At 46.3% G+C, this 21,779-nt stretch overlaps 1 protein-coding gene across 3 annotated transcripts in view; it reads left to right on the forward strand.

Annotated features, from left to right (window-relative positions):
• Positions 1-20,698, forward strand: part of ICE2 (interactor of little elongation complex ELL subunit 2) — an 825,537-nt gene extending 804,839 nt beyond the window's left edge. For all 3 annotated transcript variants that reach the window (XM_085648299.1, XM_085648300.1, XM_085648301.1), the window contains 2 exons: positions 5,291-5,549; positions 19,697-20,698. In XM_085648299.1, coding sequence (XP_085504425.1) covers positions 5,291-5,549; positions 19,697-19,891 — 454 coding nt within the window. In that variant the 3' untranslated portion in view covers positions 19,892-20,698. The remainder of the gene's footprint in view (positions 1-5,290; positions 5,550-19,696) is intronic.
• Positions 20,699-21,779: the final 1,081 nt, after the last annotated feature.

The following is a 21,779-nucleotide window of genomic DNA, read 5'->3' on the forward strand; positions in this document are numbered from 1 at the left end:
TCACGACGCCACCATGGTGGTGTACTCTCCAAAGAAGTGTGGGCACCTATGTTCCTTTGGGTATTGGGACACTGGCCGGACCTGAAACATTTGAGTTCACAATTGCTGAATTCAAATCACTGCAATGCAAGAATGCAAGAATTGTTACCATTTCCCCAGCTAGGCAAACTTCCCTGTTTACTCCAATACTAACTATTTCATAGTGCTTAGCATCTAGATGGTTTGGGGTTAGAACTCTTGCTGAGAGGATCAGAAAGACTATTGGTTTTCAATGTCTGTCTTACTTTTATGTGATATATATGTTCCTGATGTGTATTGCAGTACTATTAGTCTAGAAAGTAAAGCACTGACTGGATGTTGAGTTTAATAGCTTGTATTATTCTGTAAACTGTATTCTGGGTGCCTAACCCAAGCCATCTTCTTAAATAAGTCTCGGACTGCTCTATCTTGCTATCATGAAAAACAAGCGCTTGAAAGAAGTACTTGGTTATCCAGTTTGGGGTCCAGTAGTCCTGTGGCCAGAGGACACCACAGATGAATGACTCCAATTGATGCAACTAGAGCCCCGTAAACCCTAACTGTCATGGTGCCCCAGGATTCAATTTGTCACAATGGCCCTAAGAGCGTGATGAAATTGGTGTTTATTTCACACGCTTCTTAACATGCAAATTCTGTTGGTGTGGCCTAACAAACCCTGATCTAGCAATACAATAATAATGGGAAGTATTCTTTCTTCTGATGGATGCTTCTTACTGCAGATTCCTCACCTTTAGAATATCCCCCAGGTGCTAGACTGGATGCAGAACTTTTCTGAGCAGTGTTGATGCGTCCTCTTGATGCTGTGGTACGGCTCCACATTGACATTGTTCCAACCTGAAATGTATGAGGCAGTGCTGCTTGCCAACGTCAGTTCCTTTATTTTTGCACCTTTGTACATGGTTTCAGTACTCCACTCCCTTTTTCTTAAGTTTTCAATTATTTTTCAAATCAAACTCCTGTGTTCAAGGGAATGATGTCTCCACCTAAGACTACGGGGTTCAAACCATGCTGTGAATGTTGAAAACTGATGTTGGTAACTGACCCGCACAAAGTGTGCCTCTGGTGTTTGGGCTCGGGGCACGACAAGTTGTACAATGAGTGAGCTCATACGCCCTCATGCACTGAAAGGCGATCGAGTTCTACTGGCATTGGAGCTTGGAGACTGCATGGTGTCTCTGGACCTACAGAATGCATACTTCCACATCCCTATCCTGTAGTCCCATCGAAAGTACATTGTTTGTTGTGGGTTCTACGCACTACCAGTTTGTGGAACTACCCTTTGAATTGACATCAGTACTTCGAGTCTTCACTAATTTGATGGCGGTGGTTGCAGCCTATCTCAGACTGTTGGGTGTGCCAATCTTCCCGTACCTGGACGTCTGGCTCCTCAAAGCCAACCTTGAAGTGCTGCCTATTCACGCAGTGGTCCCTGGCCTTTACTCTTCCGCCGTGACTACTGTAGTGACGGGCGCTTCTACCCTGGGGTGGGGAACTCATCTGGAGAATGTGGATATCAGGGGACTCTGGTCTCCGGAGGAGCAGGTTCTTCATTTCAACCTGCTAGAATTGTGAGAAATAAGGCTGGTGCTCAAGGCCTTCCTCCCCTCCATCATAGGTCGGGCTGTTCATATCTGGACCGACAGCACAACTGCAATGTGGTATTTCAACAAGCAGCTTGGAGTATAGTCTCACCTCCTTTGTCTGGAGCTCTGAGACTGTGATCTTGGGCACACCGTCAAGGGATCTGGCTCACCGCCAACTACCTAGCTGTGTCTCTGAACGTCCAAGCCGACAGTCTGAGCCTGCATTATCTTGCCGATTACGAGTGGCGTCTCCTACCGAGGTAGTTCAGCGCATCTTTGCCCAGCAGAGCACTCCTCAGGTTGACTTATTCTCCTCTTCAGAAAATGCTCAGTGCCATAAATTCTGCGCCCTCCAGTATCCTTCAAAGGGAGCCTTGGGGGGTGCTTTTCAGTTAAGGTGGAACTTTCAGCTGCATTACGCTCTTCCCCATATCCTTCATTCCTCGGGTTCTGAGGAAGGTTTACCAAAACTGAGCACAAGTCATTCTTATAGCCCCAGATAGGCCCGACATGGGTGTGGTACACAGACCTCCTGCGCTTCTCCACATATCCTCTGCTTCTCCAGCCATTCAAGATGGACCTTCCCTTCCAGTCGGGGACACTGGCTTGCACCCAAATCTCCATAGTCGCCACCTTCATCCTGGGAGATTGAGCAGGGACAATTGAGCTCTTTTCAGCTGCCACACTAGGTGGTAGATGTTATATTGTCTGCGCGTCACCCCTCCACTAAGTTGGCATACTCCAGCAGATGGGTCAACTTTGTTGCTTGCTGTGCGGACAAGGGTGTGAATCCCTTACAGGCTAAGTTATCCCACATGTTGCACATCACATTTTCCCTAGCTCAAAGAGGGTATAGCATTGGCACTGTGAACGGCTATTTAGCCACCTGTTCTACTTTCCTCTTTCTGCTTGATCAGCCATCCCTGTTTAAGTCTTCTATTGTGTTAACCTTTTCTTGAAGGCCTGATTAACCTTTTTGCTCCAACTCTACTTGTTGTTCCTCAGTGGGACTTGAATTTGGTCCTTACGTTCTTGATGGGGACACCGCTTGATCCTCCCCATAGTTGTATACTTCGCATATTGACTCTTAAGACAGTATTTTTGGTTGCCATCATGTCTGCTAAAAGGGGCAGTAAATTACAGGCCTAAGCTGTTGTCCCCCATTCACTACTTTCTTCCCAGACAAGTTGGTGTTACTAATAAGGGCTGCTTTCCTTCCCAGGGTAATAACTCCCTTTTACCTGGCCCAATCCATTACCCTTCGAACTTTCTACCCGCCACCTCATCCTTTCAAGGAAGAGGAACGGTTGCATCGGTTGGACCTGAGGCAAGCAATTAATTAGTACCTGGATCACACCAGAGATTGTCGTACCAATGACCAGCTCTGTGTCTGCTATTTTGGCGTCAAGAAGGGGAAGGCAGTTCAGAAGAGAACTCTTTCACGATGGCTCATGCTGTGCATTAAAATCTGCTACGCCGTCGCCAAGAACGTACCCCCTAAGGAATCATGGTCCATTCCACTATGGCTAAGACTACCACCTCGGCACTGGTTTGGGGTGTCCTATACTGCGGAAACATTTAAAGCGGCAACGTGGGCTTCCTTGCACACCTTTGTGACGCATCACTGCCTTGATGCAGAGGTACACAGGGACAGGCACTTCGCTGGAAGGATTTCCTTTTCTGGATCATCTATCAGCCCTCCTTCTGGGCAGGGTATTTTTGTGAAATCTGTTCAACAGGTGAAGAATCTGCAGGAGGAAGTATCCACCAAAATGAAGAGTTACTTACTTGCAGTAACAATGTTTCTGATGGATACTCTATCTACCTGCAGATTACTCCCCGACACACCCGCCTCCCCAATTTGATTGATGACTCTTGGAACAGTTAATAAGGTTCCATGATATTTGTACTTATTGTTACTGCAAACTCTCAAGATTTTTCACTCCCTCTGGCCTCGAAGGCTTTTAAATAAATGGAGAGAAACTGACGTTGATGCACTGGAGCCGGCGCTTTATGGGCTCTGGGACATCACCTGACATGACTTCCGACGCTGGCTGAGTCCAGCACCCTCTACAGGCGACATCAAGGCTTTGAAGTTGTCTGGATCCTGTCTGACGCCTCGGGATTGATCTACAGGTGAGGAATTTGCAGGTAGATAGAGTAATCAGCAGAAGCATTGTTACCACAGGTTAGTAATTTTTCCTGTTGGTCTAGTTGAATTTTTCAGTCTCCATTTAAGATTCGTTATATGTTCAGTGTTGAGTATGTCCTTTTCAGGAAAGTGCTATTCCCGTCCTCCTCAGTGCACTTATCACAGTTTTTTTTTTAAATCTGCATGTGGTTGTTAGGTCTCCACCAACATCTGTTAAACTACTGTGTTTCAGTGGCCCCCACTGCATTTGGGAGAGCTCTGGTCACATGGCGGCTTTTACAGAGATGCCCAGAGAGCCGAATAATCATCAACACATTCATCCACTAAGGCCTATACTGGCCACCTACACACACGCAATGTCCCTCCCGAGCAAGTAATTCAGTGTACAACATATCTCTGGACTGCCTGACCTCTACCCCTCCCCACCACCTAAATATTCACATCCTTGTCATACCCTTGAAATGGCCATTTCATTTAGTATCTTTTTTGTTATTATAAACATGTGGGCCCAAACAGTTACAATAAAGAAAAAATATTCATTTAAGACAATAATAACAATCAATGAGCACAGTGAAGTGCCATGCCGTCCTACACTTAAGTGCCCCGTGGTTAAACCTCCATCGTAAATTTGGGATGTACTGGCTGATAGAGTGGAGGTCTGATCTAGCCCCAGTCATCACCCCATTTAAGCTGTTGCAATTCCTGGCTAACGCACCAAGATTGTCGAGGAACATTTCAGAGAACTCCTTTCAGATGAGACTGTAATGCATTTATTAAAAAGCTGTAATCACAGCAACTGGGGTGGGGGATCCCCAGCAGTGGCCACGTTGTGAGGGGCATGAAGAGAAGCACATTTATTCCCAAGTTTCTTAGGTTCTATCGTCAGTCACGTGCCTAGGTTACACTAAATGAGTAGGTACAGGAAAGAGCTAATAGTATCTATTTCTTTTGACCTTCTTGGAAGGCACGTCGCTCAAGTGATGGTTCCTAACACTGGTCATATTGTAACATTATTCCAGTCTCAACTTGCCGGTATAAGCAAAACCGTCTCATTTGTTTCATGATTCCTGTCTCCAAGCTCTACTGTCTTTCATTATCTGTTGTAGTCTGCATTTTGTTATCTGAACTCCTCTGTTGGCAGAGAATGCGAGTGACGTCTCAGGCTATTTCTTCTTAGCCTGCTTGATCTTCTCTCATTAGCATCTTGTACCACCACTGTGTTCCCTCAATCTAGTAGACTATACCGAGATGGCCATTTTTATAGACTTTGATCATATGTTGTAGGTTTGATTTCTATTGCTATGTTCCACATGAATCATAAAGGCCTTGCATATCTTTTTCACATAATTCTAGACCTTGTCTTTTGTTTTCCTTCATATGTTCGGAAACGTCCCCTATTTGTAACCATTACGCTTGGCACGCACACCAAATTGTAAACAACAGAAGGTTGTTACTCAAAATAATATAAAATAGTGATGTAAAACTCGTACTTATCTTTGCTTTTTTTCTACTTCAGTTTGCAGGAGGGCTCTTACCTATTGAGTCATACAGCAGGTGATTCCTCGGTTTTGATCTACAAGAGCACTAACTGCGAAGTGCGAAAGTCATCCTACAACCTTCACAAAGCTCACTCCAGCATGCCTCGAGCACCGTCCACCCTCTCCATTCCCTGGGTTCCACTGGATCCCACTATTCTGTTGCCATATCATGTCTCTCAAGGTAGAGTTCCGTGCACATTCCCACCTCCACCCGAAGATGTCACCGACAAAACAAAGGTATGCTTGGCATCTGTATTAAAAGAATTAAAGCTTTCTTTTTTGTTTTTAATAAAACCTTAGGGTCTTGAATTTTGTAGGATGCAAAGTTTTAGTTTTCAAAACCAAACTGAAATGATTTTCAGTAACAGCTGGCAGCACTAGAGAGTGGTGGGGCAGGCAAATGGGTGGGGGACACATTAAATGAAGAAGACAAAAAAATCACTTACCTGCACAAACGTCTTCTGCAATCCAGTCTGGTTTTAATCTTCTTGTCTTCTCCTCCAGCTCAGGACCCTCAGAAACTCCTCTAACCAATGCATGAGAGCAGCGCCAGGATTGGAGGGAACTAAAGGGGGTGGTGATGGACGGAGCATCAGAACCAATCAAACACTCACACCCAGTCAACAGATCTGGGTTTGATCCATCACCGTTCTTTAGCCCACTCTGCCACCCCAGTTCAGACATTGCCATATGCAAATCAGTCTGACCCTGTGCCTCATGGGAACAGTCCAGCCCGAACTGCCAAGCCATGCCTTCCCTGAACCGGAAACAAGCTTCCTAGGACCGGTTTCTGGCATTTCAGCCGTCTTCAGCCAGGCTTGCTTGAATCCAGTGGCAAAGTGAGCAAGGGACTCACGTCTGACCATACCCTGCCAACTTTTAGCGAACAAAGCGGTACTAAAGGGGGTGGTGATGGACGGAGCATCAGAACCAATCACACACTCACACCCAGTCAACAGATCTGGGTTTGATCCATCACCGTTCTTTAGCCCACTCTGCCACCCCAGTTCAGACATGAACATATGCAAATCAGTCTGACCCTGTGCCTCATGGGAACAGTCCAGCCCGAACTGCCAAGCCATGCCTTCCCTGGACCGGAAACAAGCTTCCTAGGACCGGTTTCTGGCATTTCAGCCGTCTTCAGCCAGGCTTGCTTGAATCCAGTGGCAAAGTGAGCAAGGGACTCACGTCTGAGCATACCCTGCCAACTTATGGCGAACAAAGCGGTACTAAAGGGGGTGGTGATGGACGGAGCATCAGAACCAATCAAACACTCACACCCAGTCAACAGATCTGGGTTTGGTACATCACCGTTCTTTAGCCCACTCTGCCACCCCAGTTCAGACATGGCCATATGCAAATCAGTCTGACCCTGTGCCTCATGGGAACAGTCCAGCCCGAACTGCCAAGCCATGCCTTCCCTGGACCGGAAACAAGCTTCCTAGGACCGGTTTCTGGCATTTCAGCCGTCTTCAGCCAGGCTTGCTTGAATCCAGTGGCAAAGTGAGCAAGGGACTCACGTCTGAGCATACCCTGCCAACTTATGGCGAACAAAGCGGTACTAAAGGGGGTGGTGATGGACGGAGCATCAGAACCAATCAAACACTCACACCCAGTCAACAGATCTGGGTTTGATCCATCACCGTTCTTTAGCCCACTCTGCCACCCCAGTTCAGACATGGCCATATGCAAATCAGTCTGACCCTGTGCCTCATGGGAAAAGTCCAGCTCGAACTGCCAAGCCATGCCTTCCCTGAACCGGAAACAAGCTTCCTAGGACCGGTTTCTGGCATTTCAACCGTCTTCAGCCAGGCTTGCTTGAATCCAGTGGCAAAGTGATCAAGGGACTCACGTCTGAGCATACCCTGCCAACTTTTAGCGAACAAAGCGGTACTAAAGGGGGTGGTGATGGACGGAGCATCAGAACCAATCAAACACTCACACCCAGTCAACAGATCTGGGTTTGATCCATCACCGTTCTTTAGCCCACTCTGCCACCCCAGTTCAGACATGGCCATATGCAAATCAGTCTGACCCTGTGCCTCATGGGAACAGTCCAGCCCGAACTGCCAAGCCATGCCTTCCCTGGACCGGAAACAAGCTTCCTAGGACCGGTTTCTGGTATTTCAGCCGTCTTCAGCCAGGCTTGCTTGAATGCAGTGGCAAAGTGAGCAAGGGACTCACGTCTGAGCATACCCTGCCAACTTATGGCGAACAAAGCGGTACTAAAGGGGGTGGTGATGGACGGAGCATCAGAACCAATCAAACACTCACACCCAGTCAACAGATCTGGGTTTGGTACATCACCGTTCTTTAGCCCACTCTGCCACCCCAGTTCAGACATGGCCATATGCAAATCAGTCTGACCCTGTGCCTCATGGGAACAGTCCAGCCCGAACTGCCAAGCCATGCCTTCCCTGGACCGGAAACAAGCTTCCTAGGACCGGTTTCTGGCATTTCAGCCGTCTTCAGCCAGGCTTGCTTGAATCCAGTGGCAAAGTGAGCAAGGGACTCACGTCTGAGCATACCCTGCCAACTTATGGCGAACAAAGCGGTACTAAAGGGGGTGGTGATGGACGGAGCATCAGAACCAATCAAACACTCACACCCAGTCAACAGATCTGGGTTTGATCCACCACCGTTCTTTAGCCCACTCTGCCACCCCTGTTCAGACATGGCCATATGCAAATCAGTCTGACCCTGTGCCTCATGGGAACAGTCCAGCCCGAACTGCCAAGCCATGCCTTCCCTGGACCGGATTGGAGGGAACGGCGGCTCTCACCGCTCCTACAGCCCTGCACTTGCTCTAACCCAGCTGTCTTATGACAGCTGGGTTAGAGCTTTCAAAGTGTGCATGTCTGGCTGGCCATCACAAGATGGCCGGCCAAAGGGACATGCACACTTTGAAAAGTGCCCAGGCAGCCTACCCTCCTCCCTGTTGCTACCATGCAACAAGCCCCGCCCTGTCCTGACATTCAATTCGGGACAGGGAGGATGAAAACTAAGATTATATTTATTTGTTTATTTTTTTATTTGCAGAGTTTTATATAGCGCTGGCTAGACCCAGAGGTATCAGAGTGCTTTACATGAGGATCAGAGAGTTACCAGCAGACCAGCAAAAGGGAAATTACTTACAAAACAGTCAGTAAAAGACATACAAACCGGCTGGGGACCAACAATCATTAACATCCCGTGAATCGGTTATAGAATAAGATGGGAGGGGAGTAGGAGATCAAAGGGGGGGACGACTTGAGGAAAAGAACAGACAGGCGAACAAGGAGCAGTCCAGCAACAATGAGGATAGGTTGAAAGCGCCAAGATGGAGGACCCAGGCCATGGGAACTGACCGCATCAACCCAAAATGGCGGACTACACAAAAATCCAACACAAAAACCCCAAATCAGCAGACTCGAAGGCTGCACGCAGGGTCGGATGGGGGAGGCAGCCACATGACCACGGATGGTGGAGGGCAGGACACCGCCGATCACAAATCAGGTCATCGACGTACACACATCCGGGGCTGCAGGGGCAGCAGCATCGCCATTCAGAATGCTACAAAGACAGGGGAAAGTCAGATTCAGGTGACAGGCAACAGCCCCAGAGAGTAAGAAAGTAAGAAAAGCTAGCTTTGCTCTAAGAGGCAAGGTTCCAGGAGGTAGCTGTAGCAGCAGTGAACAAGTTGTTTCTGAGCAGATGTGAATCGTGTTACTGCTAGCTCGAAGGAATTTTAACTTTGGAACCATCATATCCAAGAGATGAATGGACTGCAAAAGCAAATATTTTTAAAGTTTGCTGACCAGCGACTGTATCCATTTCTCAGAACTATCAAATCTGTTCAATGTGCATCACCGAGGAGTGCAGAAAAAAATGAAATGTCAAATAACACCAGTTTATTGTATTTTGAAATATTAGCAGGGAGGAATAGGCTTTTTAACCATTGCAGTCTCCCTACCGAGTCACACCTGCTTTAGCCAGAGTCCAGCAGGCTAGTAAAAGCTTGTGTAATTGTGAAGACATTGAGGAAGAAGACATTCATTGAAAATGCGTGTAAAGGGAAATTATCTGGGGCATATGTTCACATGTTTTAAACCACATAAATTGGTTTGTTTTGTCAGTTCAGAACTCGTTGCAAGTATATCTTTGTTCAACTTGGAGGTCTTGCAGTATCAAGAAGCATCTGACCAAAGTCATTCTCCAACTGTGAAAGTAAAATCAGAACTCTCTACATAGGTCAACTTACATATCCCGAATGGATAAGCCGCGTAAACGTTATCTTCCTAAACTGTAAGAGACTATTTCTCACTGGTTATCTGGAAGATCATGCATGAAAGAGGATCTTATAGCACTAGTGCATGCCATAATATGTTCTCTTCTGGCGAGCCTGTTCAAGCTAAAATATTTCATACTGCAGTAGAAGTAGCTTGTCAAACGCACACATGCACAACAGCATGGGTTCACATGTGCTACAATTCGTACTTACAAACCACTCCATGCTTTTCATGGGATTTTTTATATATATATATATCTATACACAAAGAACTTCGTCTGCTGCTCCCAATCCACAGGAAAAGACGAACACGGACCCAAAAGGATATAGTGCCAGGTGATTTTTATTTCATTCGTGCTCCTCGTACCACCATGACGCGTTTCGTCCTCAACACGGAGGCATTGATCACATGGCGCTTAGGGCGGAAGCCGAGAAATTTCAAGTGCAAGTGCAAACAACTCGTGACCATCAGACCAATAGATATAAAAGAAATACCACATATATATGCAGATATGTAATAAAAAAAATATATATATATATATATATATATTTTTTTTTTTACATGGGTAGCAAACTGTCATATTCGGTGTCTTAGTGCTCGAGTTATAAGTGGCAGAATTAGGTTTTTAGGGCAGGGATGTCAAGGCGGGGGTCCTAGATAGAGTGTCAAAAGTTGTTTGATAGGGGCATGCAAACTGGTGTGGAGGCGGGTCTCAGAAGTTTCTCAAAGGTTTACAGTAAGCATTGTCAATGCAACCGCGATTTTATCTAAGACTTTTTTTTGTCAAAAATAGCATTGTTGGACTCACATGGATTGTAGGTAAGCCATATTAGTCTGAAAGATTCAACATTTTATGAAACAGTTTATGAGCAAGCACATGTTATCCAGTATTAGGGTATCTTTCATAGATTCACATGCCTGAATCATTCCCCGTCGTAGGGATGGGAGTCCCCGGTACATAAATAAAGTAATGTCCCATTAGACATATATAGTAATAGGCCAAGGGCCTCACATAAGTAACATCTCCATGTCCTTTTGTAAAAAGGACTAAACTAGAAAAGAGCCAATCAGCTATCACCAGCCTCTGGAACCCTCCTGGAAGGAGCTCTAGTCCCTCAGATTTTCTACCGCACGTCGTGCTAAGGGAGTCACCCCTGAGCTCTGCTCAGTTTTCCTTGTTTTCTGGATCTCCAGTGATTTTTTTCTTCAGGATTCCATCTTCTGTGTGAAGTTCTCGATATCTTCATGGCAGATACTCCTAAGAAAGGCCTTTTTAGGCCCTGTGCTTCCTGTGGTAAAAAGAGGCTTCATGTTGATGACCAACACAAAGACTGCCTCTATTGTCTTTACCCGGACCACTCCTCAAAGGACTGTAAGGTATGTCGTACCTTTTCTTTAAAGACCCTTAAAGATCGGGAGGGACGCCTTCTAATTTGGCTGCAGAGGCTTAAAGATAAAGATCAAGTCTTGTCTTCTGAGGAGAGTGAAGGCTACTCTACATCTTCAAAATCCTCTCAAAAAAGGCCCAGAGTTGCTTCTCCAGGACCTTCGTCGCAGCCCCCTCAAAAGAAGACGCACAAACAGTCTTCAGAGGCTCCCCTTACAGCTTTACCACCAAAGGTTTCTCCACAGGAGGTTCAACACACCTTTAAAAAGCCTGGTTCCACCTCATCGACGACGGTGGCGTAGACGGTGAGAAAATCCCCGTCTACAGCTGTGGGGATAACTTCGTCGACGACGACCTTCTCCACCTCTTTGGCATCTTCTGCCTCGTCCACGTCGACGACAACGACTTCATCGTCAACGGGTGCTAAACCTGTATCGTCGACGATTAAAATAAAAAAATCATCATCGATGTCCAAGCCAGTGTCGACGCTATGATCGCCGACAAGCGCGTCGACGCCTATGTCGACGAAGAGTGTTCCGTCGACGCCTACCCCATCGACGACGAAGATGACACCGTCGACGAGGGCTCCGTCGATGACGAAGACGACACCGCCAACGAGGGCTCTGTCGACGACTAAGACGACACCGTTGACGACGGTTCCGTCGACGACTACGACACCGTCGACGACTGCTCCGTCGACATTTCCTTCAATTTTGCCAGTCGGTGCTTCACAGTCGATGGCTACACTGATGACAGGCTCGTCGACGGCTACACCGACGACAGGCTCGTCGACGACACAAGAGTCCAAAGTGGAGAGTGCGTATGTCCATCTCAAAATAACAAAACGCACGTTGACACCTGCTCTGACTTCTCCTAGCAGGGTCCAGCCGTTACCTCCGACTCACCTTTTGGAAGAGGAGGAAGATTCAGGCGATGGCAGTATGTTCGGAACTGCAACAAGTCCTTCGGAACTCCATGTCAAATACCAAGAGAGTTTGGACTATGACGAACAAGAAGACCAGCCATATTATCCTGACAACAGCCATCCTCCCCAACCTCCCATGGTTTGTCTACCCGCGTCTTTGGTTTCTGACCTCCAATTTCTGACTACTGACTATAAGCAGAGATTTCCTACTGCTGCTACGTGTCCTGTCAGGTTGTCTCTCCGCCGCCGAGACTACAGCCTCCACCTCTTCCTCCACAGTCTGTGCCTGTCACGCTACCGCCTCCAACTTCCTCAGATGATGAGGATGACGAGCAACAAGAGGAGGGAGAACTCCATGATTCTCAATCGACTCATGATGATTTGGATGATTGTTATCCCTTGTCCAGCGTCCCCGGTGCCTACTCAAGCTGATTCGCCTCCTGAGGATATTGAGGGTTTTCATAATGTCTTGGAAAGAGCCGCACAGCGTTTCCAGATCCTTATGCCTTCTCACCTACAGGATTGTTTCCTTTATGACTTTAAAAAACCTTTCAAAAAGTCTGTAAGATCAGTACCTATTATAGACTACATCTGGGATCAGGGTGTAAAAATAATGCACAATCCATCTTCGCTTCCCCCAGTGTTACCTCGGCTAGACAAAAAATACAGAGCTTCAGACACCGCTCCAGCCTGCCTTACCGGACATCCAAAGCCTGATTCCATCATCACTCAGGCTGCTCAGAGGAAATCTAGAAACCCTTCTACCCCGCTGTCCGCTCCTCCTGACAAAGAAGGCAGACGACTTGACAATATTGGAAAACATTTTTCTTCCATGTCTGCATTGACAGTGCATGCGTCAAATTCCTTAGCGTTATTAGGGTTCTATGTCAGGCAGATGTGGGCGGACATTGCTCCATACTTGGGAGCCTTGCCGGACAACTCGAGGGAAGAAGCGAAGAAGATCTTGCTGGAAGGCGAACGTTCGGCTTCCGAAATCATCGATTGTGCGATGGATATCGCCTCTACTGGTTTCCGTCAACTAGCTGGCGCTGCTGTACTACGACGCCAAGGTTGGCTGAAGGCAACTTCATTCCGTCCGGAAGTCCAGACAAAAATTCTGGACATGCCCTACGATGGTCAGCTTCTCTTTGGCACGCACATCGATGAGGCTCTTCAGGGTATGAAAAAAGATACCGACACGGCTAGGGCTTTGGGTACCCTTCAATTTAAAAAAAAAACTTTTCGTGGCTCAAGGGGTAGAGGTCAATCTTCCACCAGAGGAGGCTACCAACACTATCGGTCTTCCTATTCCTCCTCCAACCAACAATATCGGCCACAGTGCCAACAACAGCAATCCTCGTACACTAAAACCTCCTATCGAGGTAAAAGGAGGACGACAGAAGGACGCTGCTCGGCGGCAATGACTTTTCTCTACCGCCGTCTCGATCTCCTCTCCACCCTTTAAAGTTGGAGGAAGAATTTCCCACTTCTTACCCAATTGGAAACAAATAACAACGGACCGTTGGGTTCTTCAAATGATACAGTTTGGGCATTTCCTGGAGTTCACTCACAAACCTCCCCAGACCCCTCCTCGACCTATGCTTCACAAAAATCTACGCCTGTTATTCCTGGAACTTTCACTCATGCTCCAGAAGGGAGCTATAGAAAGGGTTCCTATTCGCCAACGGGGGAAAGGGTTTTACTCCCGTTTTTCCTGGTGTGCAAAAAGGAGAAGAAATGGAGACCAATCCTGGACTTGAGAAGTCTCAACAAATTTTTAAAGAAACAGTTGTTTCGCATGGTTACAATCCAAGAAGTGCTACAACTTCTCAACCCAAACGACTACATGGTGTCTTTGGATCTTCAAGATGCCTATTTCCATATCCCTATCCACAGAAACCACAAGAAATTCCTGAAGTTCTCCGTGGCAGGCAGACATTACCAATTCTGAGTCCTGCCCTTCGGACTCAAGTCGGCTCCACGCATTTTTACGAAATGCCTTTCTCCGGTGGCTGCATATCTCAGGCAGCAACACCATCAGGTCTTTCCCTATCTCGACGACTGGCTCATCAAGGCACCTTCTCTGGACGGCGCGACCAGGTCTTCCGACACCTGTCTACAGCTTTTGAGTCGCCTGGGACTCACTCTGAATCAGGACAAGTCCGTCCTCCAGCCTTCTCAGCGGATAACCTTCCTGGGTGCTACTCTCGACACAACCCAGAAAAAGGCTTTCCCATCAGAAGAGCAATAGAACAAACTTCTTCATTTGGCAAATCACATAACATCCAAGAAGTCTCTCTCAGTACGCCTCTTCAAATCCCTTCTCGGAATAATGTAATCTTGTATCCTGCTTGTTCCTTACTGTCGCCTCCACATGCACCCTCTCCAAGAAGCACTGTCGGCTCAATGGATTTAATCCGAAGGACCCTTCGACGATGTCATTCAATTGACCCCTCAGATGGTCACTGCTCTGCAATGGTGGACTCGTCCACGGAATCTTTCTCAAGGCCTGCCTGTCTTGCTCCAAGCTTCTCCACAGGTCATCACAACAGATGCGTCCCTGGAGGGTTGGGGAGCTTTCTTCCAGGAACTCCAAATCAGCGGGAAGTGGTCTCCTGCCGAACGAAAGCTTCACATAAACCTCCTCGAGCTACAAGCTGTCTATCTGGCTCTCCTGGCGTTCCTTCCCAGGCTCAAAGGTTCTCTAGTGCTCGTCCGGACAGACAATACTACGACGATGCACTACCTGAACAAGCAGGGAGGGACTCGTTCACTGACACTATCTCACGAATCTCAAAAAATCTGGAACTGGTTACTTCATCACAACATTTCCCTTCGAGCGGAATATGTTCCAGGAACAGACAACGTACTGGCCGATTCTCTAAGCAGGCAACAAACAACATGCCACGAATGGGAGTTGAACCAGCGGACTCTCAACCACATATTCTCCCAATGGGGCACTCCTCTCCTGGACCTTTTTGCTACCAAGCAGAACGCCAAATGCCAAAACTTCGCAAGCTGGCATCCCCAACGGGGATCTCTAGGGAATGCATTTTCGATCGCATGGTTCAACGTCTTTGCATACGCTTTTCCACCGATTCCCCTGATTCCCAGGGTCCTCAGGAAAATGAAGACAGAACCCTGCACGTTAATCCTAATACCTTCGGCGTGGCCGCGTCAACATTGGTTCATGGAGCTCCATCTTCTCTCTCTGGAACCACCGATCTCTTTGAAACCGTTTCCCTCTCTCCTCACAATGAACTGGGAACAAGTCCTGCATCCGGATCCACATCTCTCAAGTTATCGGCTTGGCTCCTGAGTTCCGAGAGTTTCATGGCCTAGATATTCCTACAGACTGCAGGGCGGTGCAGGACGGTTCTGGCTCGGGCTCGAGCCGATAGTTCTAACAAGACGTATTCCTTAAAATGGAAGAGGTTCTGCATCTGGTGTAAGTCAGCGAAAATACACCCTCTTTCGTCTTTCCCAGAACAAATACTGCCTTAACTTCTCCATCTGGCAACTTCAGGTCTTGCTCACGCCTCTGTTAAAGTTCATCTAGCAGCAATATACCGTTTCAGAAGATCTTCTGCAGGACCTTCTCTTTGGTCTAGTAGGTTGATGAAACAATTTCTCAAAGGCCTATTCAGGACTTTTCCTCCAGTGAAGTCTCTGCCTCCCACTTGGCAGCTCAACACAGTTCTTGCTCAGCTTATGAAACACCCTTTTGAGCCGATACACAGAGCTGATTTTAAATATCTTTCTTGGAAGACGGCACTCCTTCTAGCCAGGAAAGTAAGTGAGCTCCATGCATTTTCAGTTCAAGACCCTTTTCTTCAGTTCAAACATGACAGGGTCCTACTGCGGACTAATCCTAAGTTTGTGCCCAAAGTCCTGTCAGACTTTCACCTCAATGAGCCTATAGTTCTACGGACCTTTTTTCCAAATACTCAAACGGCGGCAGAAAATGCTCTACACTCTCTAGACCTTAAATGCAGCCTTAAATTCTACCTTAACAGGACAAAATCGTTCCGCAAATCCAATAAACTCTTTGTGGCTTACAGTCGACCTAGGAAAGGTCTTCCACTTACTAAACAAAGTATCTCTTGTTGGATCTCTGGAGCTATTACTTTCTGTCACCAGCAAGCGGGCCAACCCTTGCATTCCACGGTTCAAGCCCATTCCACTAGGGCGATGTCTACTTCCATGGCACTCTTTGCAGATGTCCCTATCACAGACATTTGCAGAGCGGCAACATGGAAGATGCTGCATACATTTAACAAGCATTACTGCTTGGATACAGAACTCATGAAGGATGGTGCAGTGGGACAGGCGGTGTTGCGTCATCTATTTCGATAGAGGTGAGCCCTTTTTTCTTCACACCATCCTTTCTTTTATACGCACATTTCTCTATTGTATTCCATAATGGTTTCTTTGATTGACCTTTGGTACTTTCTATGTTTTACATTGATATGTTATCTGGTGAATTTTTATATGCTGTATCATCCGAAATGTGCTTATCATTGCTTACTACTCTGATTCAGGCATGTGAATCTGTGAAAGATACCCTAATACTGGATAAGGAATGTGTTACTTACCTGCAACTGCAGTTATCCAGTATTGGTATCTTTCATAGATTCACATGCAACCCACCCGCCTCCCCTTGAAGGGCTCACTTAGTTCTCTCAGTGATACACCTTCTTAGCACTGTGCTTAAGAAAATCTGAGGGACCAGAGCTCCTTCCAGGAGGATTCCAGAGGGTGGTGATAGCTGATTGGCTCTTTTCTAGAGTTTGGTCCTTTTTACAAAAGGACATGGAGATGTTACTAATGTGAGGTCCTTGGCCTATTACTATATATGTCTAATGGGACATTACTTTATTTATGTACCGGGGACTCCCATCCCGACGACGGGGAATGATTCAGGCATGTGAATCTATGAAAGATACCAATACTGGATAACTGCAGTTACAGGTAAGTAACGCATTCCTTATTTATGTGCTCCAATAGTTAACCTGGATTTAATGGGGCTTTTTAGTGATAAGCACTTGCCTCCTGTCTTTGTGGTCCTAATCTTATCTTCAGTTACTAGATATTTATGCTTGTTTAATAGGGAAGTGACCTTCATAATACCTTTGTAAGAGCGGTCAATATCTATCAGGAGGAAGATAGCGGAAAGGCGAGGAGGGTGTAATAGAAATGAGGAAAATAAAGGAAGCGATAGGTTTGAAAATAAATCACTGGTATCTCATCGTGGTATAGCCCATTTCTTTAATCAGTTACATAATCTGAACCAGGATCTGGGCAGACCATACCCACCTTTCATTAGTAGCGGTCCGTTAAATCCCTGCCGTCCAGTCAAAAGTGTATGAAAGTGACAAAAAGAAAACTTTATTTTTCATATCTGGGGCTTTTTTGGGGGCATTTTGGTTAGTGGGGTGGCACTCCTCTGCTCAAATGGAAGACCCACCCCTAATTGATTTTCAACTGTAATAGCCATAAACCTATTTCATCAGTATTGTTGCTTAAGGTTGCCTTGAGCACTGTGTACCTAACAAATGGAACTGCTCTAAGATTTAATTTCAAGCAATGTTTGTTTATGATGATGACTGTGAGAAATCTGGAGGTACATAGAAAAACCTGAGCGCAGATGTAGATATTCTCTTTTGATTGACCTTAGCATTATAATTAGGGGTGGGCGGAATTTGCTTAGTCGCAAAGCTCCGCGAAACGGTAAAAAATCCCCGCGAGCACGCAGAAATTACGTGAACATGCGGAATTGCTTGTTCGCGATGCTTTTCTCCTGTTCGCGAGCGCTGTTTGCATGCTCAGGGGGAATTTCTCGCAAACACGCATTATGAGAACGCGAACAAGCAAAAAATTCCGCGAAGCAGCGGAATGCAGAATTTTGGCCAATTCCGCGTTCTCCGCAGAACGCAAAATTACACAAATTCCGCTAGCGGAATGGAATTTACCGCCCAGCCCTAATTATAATCGCAAATGTTCACAACAACATAATAATTTCATCCAAGCACCCCTGGTTTCAACACTTGGCTAAGTTACCGGTTGGCATGCATACTGGCAATAAATGAGTCTAATTGAAAGATTGATGGTACTGCATGATATCTGCAGAAACACCCGACTTTAACTTTCTCTTCAAATGGTAATCTTTGAGCTGATACAACGAAGAATAGTTGTGTTTGTCTGATGTAACAAGTAGAGATTGTATTAGAGGACTGCTTGAGAGTTTGGCGGAGAAGGTACTCAGTCAAGTCTGCCAAAATCACAGATCACTCTCCCGCTTCATAGGTGGGCTGACCCTTAGAATGTCGACGACAGAGATTAGTAAGACTCTGTTGCCAATATACTCCTCCAATGGCCTTAGGCAGTATGTTATCAACAAAACATAAATTATAGAATGCACACCCTGTATTTATACTCTTTTCTTGTTAAACCTATTTTCTGTAATGCTCTCAAGGCAAAAGGTTTAGCGCGTTTCCCTGATGCATGTTCTGCCCGTGCATGCCAATACTGTCCAAATATCGCCAGTGCATAAACAGTACACCAGTGCAGGGTGCACAGTCTGCAATGGGCCCATAGGCCACTTCATTTTCAACTATCTCATATTTTCATCAATGTTTGTCCATATTTATCAGAAGTAATCCAGTAGACCCAATATTATTCAGGTCTTCCAAAAATGTATTTGATGATTCCATAATGTAAATTTGCAATAGATGTTTCTTCCATGATCATTAAAACCCAATGCATTTCGGGAAAGCTCCCTTTTTCAGGGGTAACTGCAATATAAACATATTTTTAGGTACCATCACAATGTGCATCAGATAACTACTATGAATCACATCAGATAACTATTCAATACCACATACCTGCTCGATAGTTATCACATTCTTTTTGAGAACATCGCAATGGGAATCGGTTGTTGTACGTTTTGTTAAGAATGTGGTATTGAATAGTTATCTGATGTGATTCATAGTAATCTGATACACATTGTGATGGTACCTAAAAATGTTTATTTTGCAGTTACCCCTGAAGAAGGCAGCTTTCCCGAAATGCATTGGGTTTTAATGATCATGGAAGATAAGTCTATCGCAAATTTACATTATGGAATCATCAAATACATTTTTGGAAGACCTAAATAATATTGGTTCTGCTGGATTACTTTTGATATATGGACAAACATAGATGAAACTGGAGAAAATATGAGATAGTTGAAAATTAAGTGGCCTATGGACCCATTGCAGATTTGGACAACTTGGGCAGTATGTGCCATTGGAGGTTAGCCATCTGATGCTTCCTCCCAATTTAGAGTGGGCAATCGCCGCCATGGTTAGCCTCCCTGTGAGGAACAGTACAAAAACAAAAGACCCGCATACCATGGGAGAGAACTCCCATTGTGCCAGGGTCATTCGTTTTTCCTTTTTCAAAAACATACTCTCGCTTTGGGAGTTTGTTTTTGAAACATGACAAAATGTGGAAAAGTTTGACTGGAGTCCTTCCTGTTTGACAGATCCGTCCGTCAGACTTTTTCAACCGGCACTACAGTTCCTTTCAGGGTTAGGAGGTGTCTGCAGGACTGGTGTACAACTCTAAATTTGGCAGGCTGGGGTGGGTCCCTTGGGATGGTTGGGGCAATGATCCCTGCCAGCCTGACTGAGTGCGCACGTAGTGTGCCAAACAGGTGACACGATTTGTGCTTTAAGTATAGGTTATATTCAATTGCATACATTACGTGTGGTGAAACGTCAGGATGCTGAACCAGTTGTTTCTCAAATTTCTGTTTTTTCAGAGCTTTCAGGTGGGTGTGGCTGGAAAGAAGAGACAAATGCCTAACTCTGGCTCCATGGAAACAGACTGCAGTGATGTGTCAACAGCAGCAGCCAAGGGTGGGTCTCCGAAGAAAAAGAAGAATAAAGGCAGACGGAAGAAAAGGTTTCAGAAGTGGACAGACATGAGAACGCATAGAAACCCAAAGCTATCATAAATATGGAAAGAGTGTGTAACGGACTGAGCAGGCATGGCAATAGCAGGATTTGTATTTCCCAGATCCGGGAGGAATCCCAGCGGCCGCTGGCAGTGTGCTGGTGGAGAGCAGCTTCTCTGAGGAATGCATAGAACATGCCAGAAATACCACGTGCTGCAGCCTCACCTTGTGAGCGAGAGCCCAGCCAGGCATCACTGCGGGGTGGGGCGGGATTTCACAGACTTGGAGCGCGAGCAGCTCCTTGTAGCCTTCCACAAGGGAACCCGCTGTTATTTACACCCCTCTGTTCAGATTAAATTCATCCCACCCACAAAGAACCAGCTCCCCAAGTGCGGAGGAGACCTTGAAAAAACAAAAAAATCCAACAATTTTGCTAAAATACTTGCACACGTAACCGACTTCGACGTGTCTTTGTTTCACTGCTCTGGAACTGAATTACCACTTGGTGTCAGAAGCCATTCAGTGGTTTGAAAGCAACAGTGACTTCATGGTACAATACTAAAAGAGCGTTACTATTCGTGCAGTAATTATGAGGCATGCTGTAAGAAGAAACACGGGGTATGAAATAAGGGAGCCATCCCTGCATCTTTTATGCATGTTTGTGTTTGCATTTATAAAGCGTGGATACATATATAAAACAAAGAAGGTCTTGCCAGCATTCACATAGGCCAGAGTGACGACCTGGCAAGAAGGACAATTGTGGATAGTGACAGTAAAAGCTCAGGATAAAAGGTCATTTTTACAGACACACCTGAGGACGTTGCATGGTCATAAAATAAACAGCTGACAAATGTGCAAGCCAAAAAAGGTTTATGGTGTTTAGTTTAGATTACACATTGTAGTATTGAGCAAACATTCACACATAGTTCGACATATTAAATGATACCAAAACTTGCAAATATATACGCTATACAAGTTCTGCAGAATTTGAGAGCCAACATAAGGGGCAGTTTTCACAATTCTACTCTACCATGAATGGTAGTGCCAGAAGCAACACTGTGTTGCTGTACGTAAACTTAGAGTTCACAGGCAGTAGTAGCACCAGTTGTGTAATTTTAGCCCCGGCAGATGCCGGAGTGCGTACCCCCTTCCCCCGCGAGTTCCAGGGGGGCTCCTCAGCAGAGTACACTGACTGGGTCTGGGACCAAAGTGGTGGCCCTGCCTCAATGTAGTTTGCAGGGTGCAGTGGCAGCTAGCTTCCATAAAAAAATGGTGGAGCACGAATGTGCTCAACTCACCATAAATGCAGAGCTTGAGCACGGCCACTGCGGCACTGCTCCTTTCCACGAGCAGGAAAAGGGAGGCCTTCCTTCCTGCTTGTGGAACAGAACTCCAACCAATCCTGGAGCTGGTTTCATACTTTGAAAGCAGCTCCAGGATTGGTGGGAGCAGGCTCACCAAGCGCTCATTTTGAGGCTAGAGGCCTGTACCAGCAGTCCCCAGGCTGTTTCACAGCCTTTGGATTGCTGGGTCTACAGTGCACATGTCGGGCTGGCCGTTGCAATCCGACATACGCACTGTAGACCAGTGCTGACATCCTGCCTTTGCAGGATTCAGCCCCGCCCACCCTCACGCTGTAGACAGCGCGAGCCGGTGCAGTGGCAAATAAATGAAATGGCATTGTGATGCCATTTCATTTATTAGTGTTTGCCTGCTGCTCTCGCAGCAGGTGGGGCAACGCTCCTCCGCTGCTGAGGATAAGCCACCCCTGCAGTGGGGGCCCTTAAAGTTTCGTTATGCCAGTGAGTAGCACTACTAGCAAGTATAAAACGGAGTGAGGAATGATGAGATTAAACGAGGAGAGCGGGCTGCATACAGAGATGAAGAGACAGACAGTTGGAGCAGTGAGAGTGAACAGTGAGAGAAGAGGCAAGCAAGCGAGGGTCTG

Source organism: Triturus cristatus, chromosome 3_2 (assembly GCF_964204655.1).
Source record: "Triturus cristatus chromosome 3_2, aTriCri1.1, whole genome shotgun sequence".
NCBI lineage: Eukaryota > Metazoa > Chordata > Amphibia > Caudata > Salamandridae > Triturus > Triturus cristatus.